Genomic DNA, 15,683 nt, shown 5'->3' with positions numbered 1-15,683 from the left:
AAAGTGGTATGTCCATGTTCTCATCTGACTAGAAACATTAATAATGACTCTAACAAAATAGGTAACACTACTTTTATAGCAGTGAGTATCTTAAATCCCTACTAAATCACTTATCTGCAGATCAGCAAAGTGAAAACAATAGGGAATGGGTGGGGAAATCACCCAAAGAAATTAAAAGATGGGTGTATTTCCGCTGGACTTTTGAAAACAGAGAAACTTCAGAATAGAAACACAAAAGAACATTGCTCCAGAGAAGAACAAGCAAGAACAAAAGGGTGTTGACTGCAAGAGCAAGAAGTCAGCAAGGCCCAGATGATGCACATGCTGGAGGTGAGGAATCCAGTGGAGAAAACTCAGGTGTTTGCAAGTATACAGACTTCAAAGATATCACAGCAGTAATCAGACCAAGGCAACAAGGTACAGGTTGATTTTGCCTAGGTATGTTTGTTTCCTGTGTAAAAATCTGTAAAATATATGCCCATTTGCTTCAATTACTGTGCATCCTTTGAGAGGAAACTAGACTAGTAAGAAAGGAGTTCCTGGGGAATCTTGAGACAACTGAGGCCTTCGGCAGGTGAATCATTGAGTCTCACTTCCCAGGAACACTACTAAATAGGTTCTACACTCAGCAGTTGAAATAGTATCAGGATCTTGCCTAGTCAAAGATTAGCAGCACGATTCCAGCACTGCAATACAAAAGACAGATGCTTGGGATCTAAAATGTCAAGTTCAACCTAACCCACAGAACTAGGATTAGGAGAAGTGTTCAGTACTGGTGTGACCTCAGCACCAAAAAATCAGCTGAACGCCTTTGAGAATTTCAAAGTAGAACAATTGCCAATGCCAAGTTCTTTGACAAGTCCCATGCCATGGGATTTCTGTGCTCCTTCAGCCTAATTCAACTTCCTTATAGGCCAGCCGAGTCAAACAAGCAGCATGAAATGTGCTGGACTTCAACCTTTAGCTGAGTGAGGAAACAAAGGGAATTTCCTCATTGTTTTAATTATAGATGTGTGTTGGGAGTAAAGGCATTTGTTGTGAAGGGACAGCCGACATGACAGAAATATAAATACATATGTACCAAACATACTAAAGCTTCAACTTAGTGCTTAAAAATGAGAAACAAACAAACAAACAAAAAAAAACAAAACCCCTTGTACAACATAAATGTGAACCAACAGCCAAAAGATGTGTTTAAGAATACTACAAGGTCATGCATATAAAGAAACATACCGGTTTCACATAGGCCATTTGTACTTATAAACAAATAATTTAACAAGCAGCAGAAACACTAATTTTCAACCCTCTTACATTAAAATCTCACAAAAGTAAAACTATCTTCATGCATGATCACATCTTGTTGCAATGTACTGCTGACTCATCCAGTTACACCCTACAGTATGTGAGATCCATGAACTTATAAAAATGACCCTTACAGAATGCACAGTGCACAGAAATTGTCAAATAAAATCTCATAACCACACCCTTCATTGGACCTGTCTTTCCAGAAGGTACCCTGCATGCAGCTCAGTCAGAGAAATGGCATGTCTTCCTGAACACTTTTCCCCTGCCCTTCTTGAAATGCTTCCTCTTCTTCTATGCCACAGATCTTCATAAAGCTTTTGGTTACAAAATACAGAAAATGATTCACCAGAAATTTGCACTACACAACAACAAACCATACATTCACATATCTGTAGGTACGCAATGTTTACCTCTGAGTTTAAACATGGCCTTAAACTTCAGTCCTTTTTATACATTCACAGTGATCTAGCAACTCTGAGTTTAAGGTCAACTCCAAAAACATATGCATCAAGGATTATTTTTTCAAGTCTTTTAATTCTGATTCTACAAGAAGGTTGGTAAGGTATAGTGTATAGGTAAAGTTAACACCTTTGCTAGCCCAGGCTGGGGAAAAGCATTCAAGTTTACAGATACTCAAATTATTTTCCAAGAATGAAACAGAAGCATTGACCCACAGAGTCAAAGAAAAATTTTAAATCATTCTGATGCCTACAAAACCTTCATTTATCCCACTGCAAAATCGTGATCGGTGGGAACAGCACTGAATTTGCTGTAAGAACAAAATACCTACCTCAACAACCGAGAGAAGGCTTTTAACCTCCGGGGACATTTCTCCAGAGATCTCATCTTTGAGCAAGTCACCACGCAAACATACTACAGGACAAAAGGAACTCCCTCCACCCTCAATCATATATCCTGGCTGTCTTACAACATCATGGACCTCAAATTATACGTCAAGTCAGTAAATACTGCAGTCTCTAATGGATGATTACAACTTGGAAGAAATAATCACTATCATTTTTTGCCACCCAACTAAATTTAGCTTCAAAAACAAACACCTTGTAGAACAGATTGAACCGGACCTTGTCAGAGCAACAGCCATAAGAAATACCTCTCGAAAACATTTCACAGCCACAGATATCAATGCCCTTCCCTCACCAGTAAGTATCCCCCAAACACATAGTTCTATCACATGCTCCTCCATGCACTTCAATCAATGTGCCACATGTCATCAGGTGAATTAGGCAGAGGAAATTAAAAAGAGCCACAAAGTATCAGCTTACCCCAGCAACTAAAAAAACCCCAGAAAAGCCAGGGACCAGTGGGGTTACCCTTCTCTTATAACTCCTCTTCACCTCTGACCTTTAACCCCTGATCCATTATTTTTACAGGGACAGGTGTAGAAAATAAAAATTACTTTTTTTCAATCTCCATTTCAACTTAAAGGCCCTGAATTCAGATAACATAAGCAGGTAATTTCTCTAATCTCCACTCCCAGTGATGCACTTAATTCCAAAGGCAGTAAATCATTCCCGTCCTTTTTCTCATATCAGTCAACCTTCTCGCCTATTGCTAAAATGCCTCTGGGCCTCCAAAAGTAATAGTGACCATTTCCTTAAGACAACCTAATTGAATGACATGATCTATTTAAAAGTAGAACAACACCATTTTCTCTTTCTCAAGAAGCAGCAAAGCTATAGGGAATGACAGCTCAGTCTCTTACACTACAGAACACAGAAAGCATTATACAAAACTAGCAGACACCAAGCTCAAAAGAGCCAAAGAGACTTTTCAACATGCAATGCAAGGTTAAGCTTTGGCACTGCGTGCCACAACACACTGTAGGTGCTAAAAGTGTGGATGAATTCAAGAAAACCCAAAGGAAAACCTACTGTTGGCTAATAAATACAAAGTACTACTTCTCTTAGAGAGCAAGGGAGGTGGCACTGCCCCTCTGCTCAGCTCTAGCAAGGCACATCTGGAGTGCCGTGTCCAGTTCTGGGCTCCTCAGCACAGGAGAGACATGGAGCTCCTGGAGCAGGTCCAGAGGAGGGCAACAAAGATGATGATAAGACTGGAGCATCTCCCTTGAAACAGCGGCTGAGAGAGTTGGGCCTGTTCAGCCTTTTGAAAACTGAGAGGGGACCTCATCAACGTCTCAGTATCGGCAGGGAGGGTGACAAAAGGATGGAGCCAGGCTCTGCTCAGTGGTGCCAAGCAACAGGACAAGAGGGAAGGGACAGAAACTGATGCACAGGAAGTTCCACTGAACATAGGAAAGAACTTTTTTACTGTGCAGGTGACTGTACCAAATTGTTCAGAAAGGTTCTGGAGTCTCTCTCACTGGAGATACTCAAGAACCATCTGGACACAATTCCTACAACAGTAATGCTAGAGCTAGTGCTCTAGCATTACTCTCCTTGAGCAGTCCTTCACCTGGGTCACAACAACCCCAGGCATTGCTACAGGCCAAAGGAAGAATGGTTGAAAAACTGTCTGGTGGAAAAGGGCCTGGGGATGCTGTTTGATAGTGTTTGTTCATGAGCCAGCATACATCCAGGCAGCCTTCCAGACCTTCTCAGAAACAGTGTGGCCAGCAGGACCAGCACAGTGATTGTTGCTATGTACTCGGCACTAGTGAGGCCATACCTTGAATTCTGTATTTAGTTTTGGGCCCCTCACTACAAGATGGATACTGAGGTGCTGGGAGTATCCAAAGAAGGGCAACAAAACTGGTGAAGAGTCTGGAGCACAAATCTTGTGACAAGCAGCTGAGAGCATTGGGGGTGTTTATCCTGGAGAAAAGACGTTCTCTTTTCTCCAAAAAAGAGAAAAGAGAAACGCGAGACCTTATTGCTCTCTACAACCACATGAAAATAGGTTATATCAAGGTGAAGGTCTGTCTCTTCTGCCAAATAACAAGGAAAAGAGGAAATGGCTTCAAGTTGCACCAGAGAACTGTGTTGCCATTTCAGATCTATCTTGGGTGAAAAAAATAAATGCTGTTATTAACAGAAAGCATTTCTAGTCAGTTCACACTGTAAAAAGTTCATTTAACAGAACACTTTTCCTTGTCAACAACCTTAGAAGGAAGAAGATGGATTGAATTCTGAAGCAAATAATCTTTTGACCTATACACCAGTAAGGTGTGGTGAGAAAGCCTCTCCTGCAGATGTCATTAATGTACTTGTCCCATCATATTGTCCTCTTTCTTCCTAGTTGTCCAACCTTCACCTGTCAAGAGCACGACATGTTTTTAGCTATTCACAGACCTATTATTTAAGAAGGGACCATGGAAAAAGGCCAATAAAACAACACAGTGGTTTTAAAAACAGTTGTCCAAAGAAACTGCGAAACCTCCTGGCCTGGTCCAATCACAAAATGATATCAGGATTGTTTGAACTAATACTGTATTCATGGAATCATAAAATCATCAAGGTTGTAAAGGACCTTTAAGATCATCAAGTTCAGCTGTCAACCCAGTACTACCACTGTAAGCCCTGAACCACTAAACCATTAAATTGTATCATCCAGCACCAGATCCAGGTGACTCCACTACCTCCCTGAGCAACCTATTCCAATGCCTGACTCCCATAACAGTGATTTTTTTTTCATAATATATAATCTCAATATCCCCTGTCTCAGCTTAAGGCCATTTCCCCTACTCCTCTCACTTCTCCAGCCTCCTTTCAGGTTCTAATACTAGATACGGATACTGGAGTGTAAGGAGATGGAGAAGCAGAAGTCCAATGACATGAAATAGCAGAATTATAATAGTAAAACCAAAGCTGTTTGTTTTTACTAAGCATTTATTCCAAGCAAAAGTATTGCCTAATAAAAACGTGATATCACTGAGGTACCTCTTTTGCTTCAACCAGATTATGATTATGCTATAGATCAAAAGAGAGATTTAACACAGTAATTACTGCTTGTGGTTGGAACACCCTGATTAGATTTGGACCTTCTCTTTAATTAGAAGTCAACCTTTGCCTCAAGCCTCAGGGGATGGCAATGTCCTCCACAGTCAGATGACAAGCCTCTTGTAACAACAATGCTGCCAAGATTAAGATGCAGCTATGCATACTTATAAAGACCATACTTCTACAAATACTTTCATATTTAGGGTTGCATGGTCTAACTTCAGTCCTCTGTAACAGGGGACGCTCCTGGGGCATGAGACCTGCTAGTGACCTGCCTTGGTTGTAAGCCTCCAAGGGAACAGGCAACATGACATTTTGTATCACTGGATCTTAGTTCTCTTCTTGAAGCTGAAGCAGCTGAACAGATGAAAAAGCAGCTCATCTTTGTCTACACTAGGGGCTAATACCAGCTCAGTTGAGCCTGTGATTTGTCACAGATGGCCAAAACTAGGACAAATGCAGTATGCAAACATGGCTTAAATTCAAATGGCGATGCCTGCACTGAACAAAATACCACTTTTGAACAGAGATATTTTATAGAAAAATCAGAAGTGCAATCTCTCACAAATGACAGAATCAGAGTCAAAAGTACAGCTGTGCAAACTGCACATTATACTGTACATTATACTAAAATATATTTAAGAGGAAGAAATTATCAATGTGACAGGCCTCACTAGAAATACTTTACCCCCGTGAAGTAGTAAGAATGCTTATGTAAGTAACATGTAAGCATATGTAAGAATGTAAGTAACATGCTTAAAAAGAGTACTTGATCAAGCATTTCAATGTTCAACCTGCCAAATCAGACGCTGATTCCCTACACTAGAATAAAGAACAAAGAAACCAAAGAAATAACTTATAATGAAATTACAAAGTAGGTGTGCGGTACATTAAGAGAACAACAACAAAAAGAAGAACGAAATAACAATCTCTTCTCTTTTGTGCATATCAGAGTAAGAGGCCACAGAAATGAATACAATATAACTGCAAACTGAGCTCTCCCACTCAAATTCCAGAGGCAAAAGAAAATGTAGATACTGAGACTAGACAGAAACCTACATAAATCCTTAGGGAAATAAACAAAAGCTCCAACACTCTTAAAATATCAACATGAAATTCTTTCAGAGACAACCTCATGATTACTACTTCTGTGTTTTAAGTTTACAACCTACTGACTCTGCCTTCTCAGCCCTGACACATATCCTATATGCTTCTCTTAGCAGCTCCTCCTCCTTTTCTGTTTTCTTTGAGAACATTATAAATACCTTTGGAAAGAATTCTCTCCTAGCCTTCCTTCCCAGCTACCACATAAACTTCATCTGCTGCTCATCATTAAAATGTCTTGGGAAGAAAAAAAATTATAAAGAAGCAAAATTATAACCATGACTGATTAATTTGGCTTAAAAAATGTGCAATTGTGTCCTTCCTGAAACCACCTTTCTTAGAACTAATGTCTATCATGGTTGTTCATGCCCCAGATAATTCTCCTAATGCACAAGGAGTGTGGCCATGTGTCTGGATGGTCCTCAGTACTTTCTATAGAAGTCTATTCTGAAAGATGATGGGATGGTGAAACTTGTTCATATACACAAGATGCCCAAAGAAGCAGTAAAATTCTTTCAGCAAAGACAGTGGGTGAGCCTTTTTCTCTTTATTCTTTCAACAGCCATCTCATTTGCAGCATTATTTTCCATTATGAATTAGAATAAGCACTGGAGAGCAGCCCAGACAACGGAAAGAGTTGTTCAGGGCACCAGAGCAAACAGTCCTTCAGAATTCCCTTTGCAGAAACCAGGAACAGAGCACTCTTTTTATTAAAACAAATCCCTCTTCTCTGTTTAGGAATAAGGGATCTAGGAGGCTGGGTAGGATACACCCTTCACAACAACTCTTTACTGCTATCTGTGAGATGAATAGGCAGAAATCCCCAACACAACAGTGACAAATTGCCAACATTAAAACAAACACCCCCAGGAACAGGCTCTAGATACTCCTGTGATCCCTAAATGCCAAAAACTGTGCTGAACCCATCTGCCATTTATTCCTCAGCTCTACCTGTGATTCTTTTTTCCCTCATTTACAGAGAAGTATAAACTGAGCAGAGTAAAAATCAACATTGCAAATTAAAAATTAAGTATAATGATTTATTGTGGCAAAGAAGCTACCAAAGAAACAAGCTGCACAAAATTGCTCCAGCTTATTCTGCTCCCAGAAGCAACAGCTCCAAGGTGAAAGCTTGCGCTGATGAGAAACATGTGATAAACGAAAGAAAGACACATAAGTAGATTCCTATCTCAAATTGCACCAGTTAAAAATCTATATTTAACCTGTGGGATTGCACTGAGTGAGTAAGTCCAAAATTTATCTCTAAGACTGAAAATAAAGGAGTCACATGAGCCTACTTTTAAGATAACAAAAAAAGTCACAACTCAGAGCCCCTGTTTCCAGTTCTGCCATTGACTGATTGTGGAACTTGCAAGAAATCACTCTGCCCCCCTATGCTGAACCTGCTTCACCTGTGAAGTGGAGACACAGCTTTTTTTTTTTCCCTAGAGACCAGCCTTGTGATCCCACTGACCACATGAGCACTGACAGCAGCCCAAAGGAGAGAAGGAGACCTTTCCTTCTTGGAGCAACACAGGCTTAGCTCAGCTCAGGGCAATTGTGCAACTGCACCCCAAGGATTTGGAAAGGAAACTAGATACTTTTTAGAACTACCCCAACTTCTGACCTACTGGGAGGGTACAAAAGCAGGACATTTCTATTTTCACAGCCTAAAATCGTGCTTAGAGCAAGAGTAACCTGATACTCCCTAGCCTTAAAAACTGCAAAAGCTAAATGTAATAAATAAGAATATCACAGTAAACCATCCCCCAACATTCATTCTTTCTTCTACACACAACCCTTCCCATTCAGATGGAATGCCACCAAGGTTCAAAGTCTCAAACTTCAGATGTGTATTATAGTCTGTTACACTGGCTGGATGGGCAAAAGCCTGAAATTTTCCTGTGTAAAACAGAAGCATTGACAAGGCTGTCCATTGCTAGTGGACAACACAAGCATTTTAAACAACGGGGATGAAAAACTGTACTTCAGGATGTTTGTATGAATGAATTCGGGCCTCCTGGATATTAAGCAGTCCAGTGTTTAGACTGTTTCTTTTGGTAGTGTTTCCCACAGCACTATCACTTGGAAATAAAGTTAGTAAATGACAGACAAGCAGCCTCAGAGTGGGCTGAAAGTAAGTAGGCTCAATCACTCATTCCTGGGAGATTTTCAAATCTTGGCTGTAAAAAATACATCACGGGCCTGACCCAGCATCAGCATCTTCCCACTATAAGTACCATGCTTGATTATGTGACCTGCATGACCTTCCCACCATTCTGTGATTTCTCAGTACAGAAGCAGCAGAAGTCTCTCCACACTGCCCCTTTGACTAAGACAGAGCATTCACCAACAATATAAAGTTTAACAAAGACAAATGACAGATTCTATACCTCAGGTAGGGCAACCCTGAATGTACATACAGACTGGGGAACGAGAGGCTGGAGCAGTGCTGCAGAAAGGGAGCTGGGGGTCCTGCTCCATGGAACTGAATGTGAGTCACTGAGCCCTGGCAGCCAGGAGGGCCAGCCCTGTCCTGGGGGACATCAGGCACAGCCAGGCAAGGGAGGGGATTGTCCTGCTCTGCTCTGCACTGGGGCGGCCTCACCTCGAGTGCAGGGGGCAGTTCTGGGTGCACAACACAAGAAGACTCTGAGCTGTTAGAGAGCGTCCATAGGAGGCCAACAAGGATGGCAAAGGGCCCTTTGGAAGCTGGGTGAGGAGTGGCTGAGGTCACTTGGTCTGCTCAGCCTGGAGGAGAGGACACTGAGGGGAGACCTCACTGCAGTTATGAGTTCCTGGTGAGGGGAAGAGCAGGGGCAGGCACTGATCTGTTCTCTGTAGTGACCAGTGACAGGACCTGAGGGAATGGCCTGAAGCTGAGTCAGGGCAATTTAGGTTTGATATTAAGAAAAGGTTCTTCACCCAGAGGGTGGCTGGGCACTGGAACAGCTCCCCAGGGAAGCAGTCACAGCTCCAAGCCTGACAGAGTTCAAGAATCACTTGGACAATGCTCTCAGGCCCATGGTGTGACTCTTGGGGATGGTTCTGCCCTGGGCCAGGAGTTGGATTTCAATGACCCTTGTGGGTACTTTCCAACTCAGGATATTCTATGATTCGGTGAAACTATTAAATGACTGACTGTAATGGTTACAACATAGAAAAACCTGTTACTGTCTGTTTTCTCAAGACCTCAAAAGCATATTGATTAGCAAAACCACCTCATTTTAATTATAAAGAGGGGACAGTTTCACCGCATTCTCAAGCCAGTGCCTTAGGATTCCCTTCATGCTCTGTTAAACGCTTAAGACCTTCATTAAAGGGTGTCTTTTCATGTTTCACAGATGATCTGGGAAAACACATTCTTAAGAGACAGTCCAACTGTTACTGTAGTATTTCTTAAACACAGTTTCACAAAATCAACATTATGTAGCAGAGGAAATAGAAATGCAGAGAAGCTTTCACTAATGGAATTCTGCTACATTTAAAGAAACCCCAAACAACTAAAAAAGTCAGATACAAAATACCATTAATAAAAATGATCACTTGATTTACCAGAGCTTCACTAAAGGGATCAGTAGCCCCTTTGATCAGCCACTACAAGTGCTTGTTTATAAAGGAACAAAAGACTACTTTTGTCTATTTGTATTGTTGACTTGATGCATTTTAAATAAAAAAAGCTCAATTTACTGCAATCAAATGAAGGCAACCAGCTGTAAAAGAACTTAAACACATTACAGTCACCAGGCAGACTACATGCAGTAAAACCTAGGATCTGTTTCTAGAAATGAAGTAATTATTTTCATCCCCCTCCCCATTTCTCACAGTAGACACTGGTATTTCTTACTTGACTTCAAGTGATTGATACCCTACTAAATCTCTCAATAAACTGCTGCAGTTGTTAGCTACCTTCATCCGCTCATCTCCAAGGTCAAGGCAACTACAATGAATTATACCAAATTATAGGACTGTGTTTCAGGATTTTTTGACCCACAATCCTTAACCAAAAGAAGAAAAAAAGATCCAGTTCCTTCTACAAGCTTTACTCACATTCAGAGTTTAACTGCAAATATGTAGATGCCTGAAATCTTCTATTCTATTACTATCATATAATTTTCAGTTTGAAAACATTTAGAGGAATAAAGACCTACCTCTTTTGACCTAATTGACCTGTGTTACAGCAGTGCATGACCTGAAGCTATCAGAAACAACAGTACAAGCATGACCTGACAGTAAAATCAAGAATTATAATTACAGACCACTGTTACCAGTAAAGATATATTCTCATACTGTCTGAAATGTAACAATTGAAGGGTGGCTATTAGGTCATGAAACTAAATGTCTCTTGATAAAAATTTAACACAGCAATAGGTATTATTTGGCTTCAGTGAACATTTGTTTTGATCTTATTAATGTGCTATATTTAACAAAAAATCAGCGCAGAGCAGTACACGAAATAGATACACAGGCCCTGTTCTGCTACTCCTTGCTTTATCTACACTCTCCTGAGTGTCAGATGGTTGCTAATCACCAAAAGAGGCAGAAGATAATGTAATAATGCACATTTTGTAAAGGCTATTTGTTTCCCTCCCTTTAAATCATTATCTGTGGTCTTTGGTTCATCCACTCTCCAGATTTCTTCCCCATGCCATGCTAGATCCCTTTATCACTCTCAGAATGCTACCCCTTTCTGTAGCATTTCTCCCATGCTAAACATTTGACAGGCTAATAACCAAACCAGAATATTTGTCAGAGTTCCTGATACTGCTGTAAAAATTCTTCTAAATGGCATCACCCTATAATACAGTACTATATTAATAACCATTTATATACTGTTCTACCTACAGTTTTTATGTATTTTTATGTACAGTTTTTTATGTATTTTTTTATGGTTTTTTAATGTCTTTCACTGCAAATGAATTATGTCCAAAGGTATGTTTTAAAATTGATCCTGTCTCACTGCATATAAACTCTTCACCCCTAATACTGCAAAGACTCAAGCACAAGCTTGAAATACATCTAGAAATACATAGGCAGAGACATATATAAGAACAGAAGATTGGAAAGTGCAAGCTTTAGAACCTTGAAATCACAAGAAATATTGTTACATGACCTTTCTGTTACGACGATCATGTTCCAGACTGCAACCTAATCTTACAATGCATGAGGAAGAGTTGGTGGTGGATATCTGGGCCTTTTTTTGGCCTCTTCTTACCCCAGTGTTCCACATTTATACTTAGACTTGACAGAATTCTGGGCAAGATCTCATCAGAGTTTTGTATGAAACAATAAAGTACTTCTCTGGATCTCTCTTGGAAACATCTACATCTGCTATTTCATCTTAGGTTATCTACCTGTCTTAAGGCTCACTGCTTATTCCTTCATCTTGTCAGCTGGTCTATCTATGTCCACATTCAATATTTCATAGTAATTCTAGTGCAGAAACTCTTGTTTCCAGACCTTGAGTTCAAGACCTGCAGTGTCATTTTTGCTCCACTTGAGACCATGAGAGGGGTAGTATCTTGTGCGTTTAAGCTATGCATCCCTCAACATGCAGCTTAAGGAATCAGTAGCCATGATGCCTCTGAACCACTGTATTTTCTTCTTCCCTTGTCATGAACTGCTCCCAGAGAGGACAGTGTCCAAAGTGCAGTAGCTCATCATAAAATGGAATAAAACTGTCCCCAGTAACATTCAAACAGCTTGGAAATGCTGCCTATGTTACAAGAGAAGTGTGCTTTGCACTTCAGTTTTAGCTGTGCATACTTCACAATTTAGTTTTCCCTCAGGTCTTCTATCAGGGGGCTCTGGCCTTGATGCAATTGCAGCTCTTTTCCAGGGCATGGTATGGTCAGACTTGGGATAAGAATCTCGCCCAGCGATTTGTCACTACAGAATAATGCTTCTAATTATAAAGAGAGGTGAACCACTGAGTGTAGCAATACCAATTAGCAGAGTACATAGTTTAAGTAAGGCAGGCTGCTCCTGTTCCAGTCTACAAACAGTAGTGAGACATGCACAAAACAACACTATCCTTTAAATGGCTTGTCTTCCTCACAGCTCATGACACAACGGCCAGTGAGACTGAGAAGGGGGTAGACGATACATAGATATGGTCAGAAAGCACATGCACAACTGACAGAAATGAAAGACTACTGAAAGCTGCATTTCTCTCAACATCATGAGCAATCTACATTATACTGTGTTTTCCACATGAGAATTTGGAGACTGTAGTCCAGGCAACTCAGGGCAGTGTTTTATTGCTACTTTCCAAATCCATGGGAAAAAAATCGAAAGTTTTACTTTGCTTTTGGTCCAAATTCAAACTTGTAAAACACACTCCAGAGCAAAAAGATACTGGTGAGAATGACTAGGGAGAAGAAAGGGGAAGAGACTGAAGCTATTTAAACCTTAAATTAAACATTTTGATAAAATAAGATTTCCTTCTGATAATGTTTTGGATTTGTTTGACATTATTGTAATATGACATGATCTAATGAAAGTTCTAACATTTAGACTGTAACCACAAAATTTTAAGAAAAGAAAAAAGTTCAGTATTTTTAAGTGTTAAAGGAAATCAGCACATGCAGTGATTGAACTTTTAAGCAGATAAAAGTATTCTATGACAAAGGCAATACCCCCTGCAACTTTAACACACTGCTGGAATCAGCTACAGTGCTGTGGCAGATGGGGGAGGGAAGGGAAAAACATCCTCTCCCATCACATCACACAATAGATAACAACACATCAAGTGTGCCGTAAGAAAATGCTACACTGTTCTTACAGCTACAAATCCTAGCCCACTGTACTGTAAAAATGTACCAAAAAGGAAAAAATGTAGACTGTAAAAATCAAATGAAAAGGTCAGGTCATGTCAAAAGCCTTGGCACCAGGGGAATTTTTTGTTAAGACTTTTCACAAAGGAATGGGAGAGCCAGTGTTCGCTGGTCTGCTCTATCACTTTGGTTCATTAAAATTCCACTATCTACCACATGACATGGACAAAATCCTATTCCCCAGTGGAGAACTGAAAGACAGTTTGCAAGTTTGAAAATGAGGCACTAAAGAAAGAGATTATTTAAAAATCAGAGGATAAGAAGAACTACAGAATATTCAGAAGCTTAAGGGAAAATATGGCCTTGCAAATCAATAACCTAGAAGTTCATGACAAGTCCTGATGGAAACTCTAAATAAACACAACGTGTTGTTGTGGGTGTGCATGGGCTTTGTTTAAAACATTTTTGTTTGCTTCTTGTAAAACCCTGGGTATGATGAGATCAGAGTTAATGGAATCAATAATAAAGTGTAGCTATTTTTGACTGAACCAAGAATTATTTTCCTTGCTATAGAAGCAAGCAGTTTGAAGTAGTAAAAGTCATGAGGGGCTTCTTGTTTTAAACCAGTTTCACCAAACAATCCTGTGCATGATACATAAACAAGCATTTGGAGTTTCAGTGTACACAATTACAATGTAGCAAGTCCCATTAATCTCTTGAAAAAAACCAACTTTGCCCATAAAGAATATAAAGCAATTATTTTTAACACAAAATTATTTGTTTAACACAAAACTTATTTTGTTTTACATTACTCTTACCAAAACAGAGAAATAGAAAAATGACATTTTTATATTTCTGGCCAGTTTCCTAGTTCACCCAATAAAAGGAAAAAATTAGGGCAAAAAAAAGAAAGAGAAGGGAAGAATAAATAGAGAAATACAGTTCTTACCCTGAAGAGCGGCAGTCTGGTTTATTTCTTTCTGAGCGATCTGTGAGAAAGGAGGCATAATATCAGCACAGAAGTTGGATGTTCTTTAGCAATACTAGCACAGAAGTCTTAAGAGAACTGTGAAACCATATGACTAGCAAAACCAAAAGCTGGTTCTGTTCTGAAACTGTTTTCCCACACTGGACTAGACTGCCTAAGACCAAGTAAAATTACTGCAAGTTTAACATTTGTTACAATTCCTCCACTCAAAACACAGTGTATTTAATGTTTTGTATTAATGCTTTGGAAGCTTCTCCTCCCTTTAGCTGAAATGAATAGTGCTTTAGTTCAGGATAAAAATAAGGGAGAGGGAAGAGGAAAAAAGAAAAACCACAGATTACTCAGCGCAAAAAAATCATTCCATGAATCATGGCTGGCAGAGTTCCCTGACAGGATGGGAGAAAAATCAGCAGTTGGTTGCAGCAACATCTGCAAATACATTGAATCCAGTGCAACCCCACCATTAACTCTTCAGCTTCTGGGGGTTCCAAATACTGAATTTTTCTGTGTTTTTAGAAAGGGTTTTCTTTATCTTGTAAGTATTTCAAGTAGCTTATTTAGACTAATGAGATTGACCCATAAAAATCTACACATAAAGCTCCAGTATGCATTGAAAGTATAAAATATTTCTCTCAAGAGTTATGATTATTGTACAAGCATTATAAAATAACTGCAGTGCTATGATATTAGAATTCATGTATTATCATTTATATTTTAAGTCCAGAATATCTTTTACTGCATGACTTTTGAATTACTTGAAAAGCTGAGACTGTTGTCCACCTAAAATGCATATATTCTAAAATCCGAGGAGGGGTTTAATCTTTTAATGCAGAAAGATCCACTATACAAGCAGAAGATAATTCTTACAGCTGCACATAATCTCCACTGACCATGGTGATTTTGCTTCTAATTTGATCTCTGTGTATTTTAAACAGAAAGCTATTTCTCTTGTGTTAATAAACACTTTACTGAAAAGCTTATCTATACGGAAGAGTCTTCCTAAAAAAAATTTCACACTCACAGATTGTATTTTCAATCTTAAAGCTCTGAATTTGAAATAAAATTTGCTCTGTTAACAGTACACATTTGTATGTGCAGTTTTATTTCCTGTGTAAAAGAAATATTTTCCTCTCCAAGCTTTATGTGCTCATTTGATTAAGCTTTCATTAAAGTGGTAAAAAAAATTCTCATGTCAGCAGTGCTTAAAAGTATGTAATGCTTTTTCCATCCATAGGTGCTCCTACTGAGTAGTCATAGCCACACAGTTATAATTTATTGTCTTCCTGACTCACAGTGATCTCCATTTCATCACACTGTGTGCAATTCTGCTAGCAGAAGCAGCATGGTGTAGCTCTGGAATAGCTCAAACCAGAGTTGTAGCAGCAGCTCTTCAAACACACACTCCTTCCATCCTTACCGTGTAACCTCCTTACCTGGGAGCACTGACCAAAATGAGACCTACTGAAATCTGCTCGCCATCTGTTGCTTGTTATCAGCATCTCCTGCTCTGTAAGCAGCCACATTCTAACAGTATTCAGACAAAGCCCCCCCAGTGCTAAAACGATCCTGTGAATGAACCAGGGAAAAGGA

General features: G+C 39.6%; 1 protein-coding gene across 3 annotated transcripts in view; it reads right to left on the bottom strand.

Moving 5' to 3' along the window:
* Positions 1-15,683, bottom strand: part of SH3D19 (SH3 domain containing 19) — an 81,800-nt gene that overhangs the window by 49,570 nt on the left and 16,547 nt on the right. For all 3 annotated transcript variants that reach the window (XM_038134473.1, XM_038134471.1, XM_038134472.1), the window contains exon 2: positions 14,055-14,094. Coding sequence is in view for 2 of the 3 variants with exons in the window: in XM_038134471.1 (XP_037990399.1) it covers positions 14,055-14,094 (40 nt within the window). In the remaining variant the exon portion in view is untranslated. The remainder of the gene's footprint in view (positions 1-14,054; positions 14,095-15,683) is intronic.

The sequence above is a fragment of the Motacilla alba genome, chromosome 4 (genome assembly GCF_015832195.1).
Source record: "Motacilla alba alba isolate MOTALB_02 chromosome 4, Motacilla_alba_V1.0_pri, whole genome shotgun sequence".
Taxonomy (NCBI): domain Eukaryota; kingdom Metazoa; phylum Chordata; class Aves; order Passeriformes; family Motacillidae; genus Motacilla; species Motacilla alba.
This window is presented reverse-complemented; position numbering and strand designations above follow the sequence as displayed.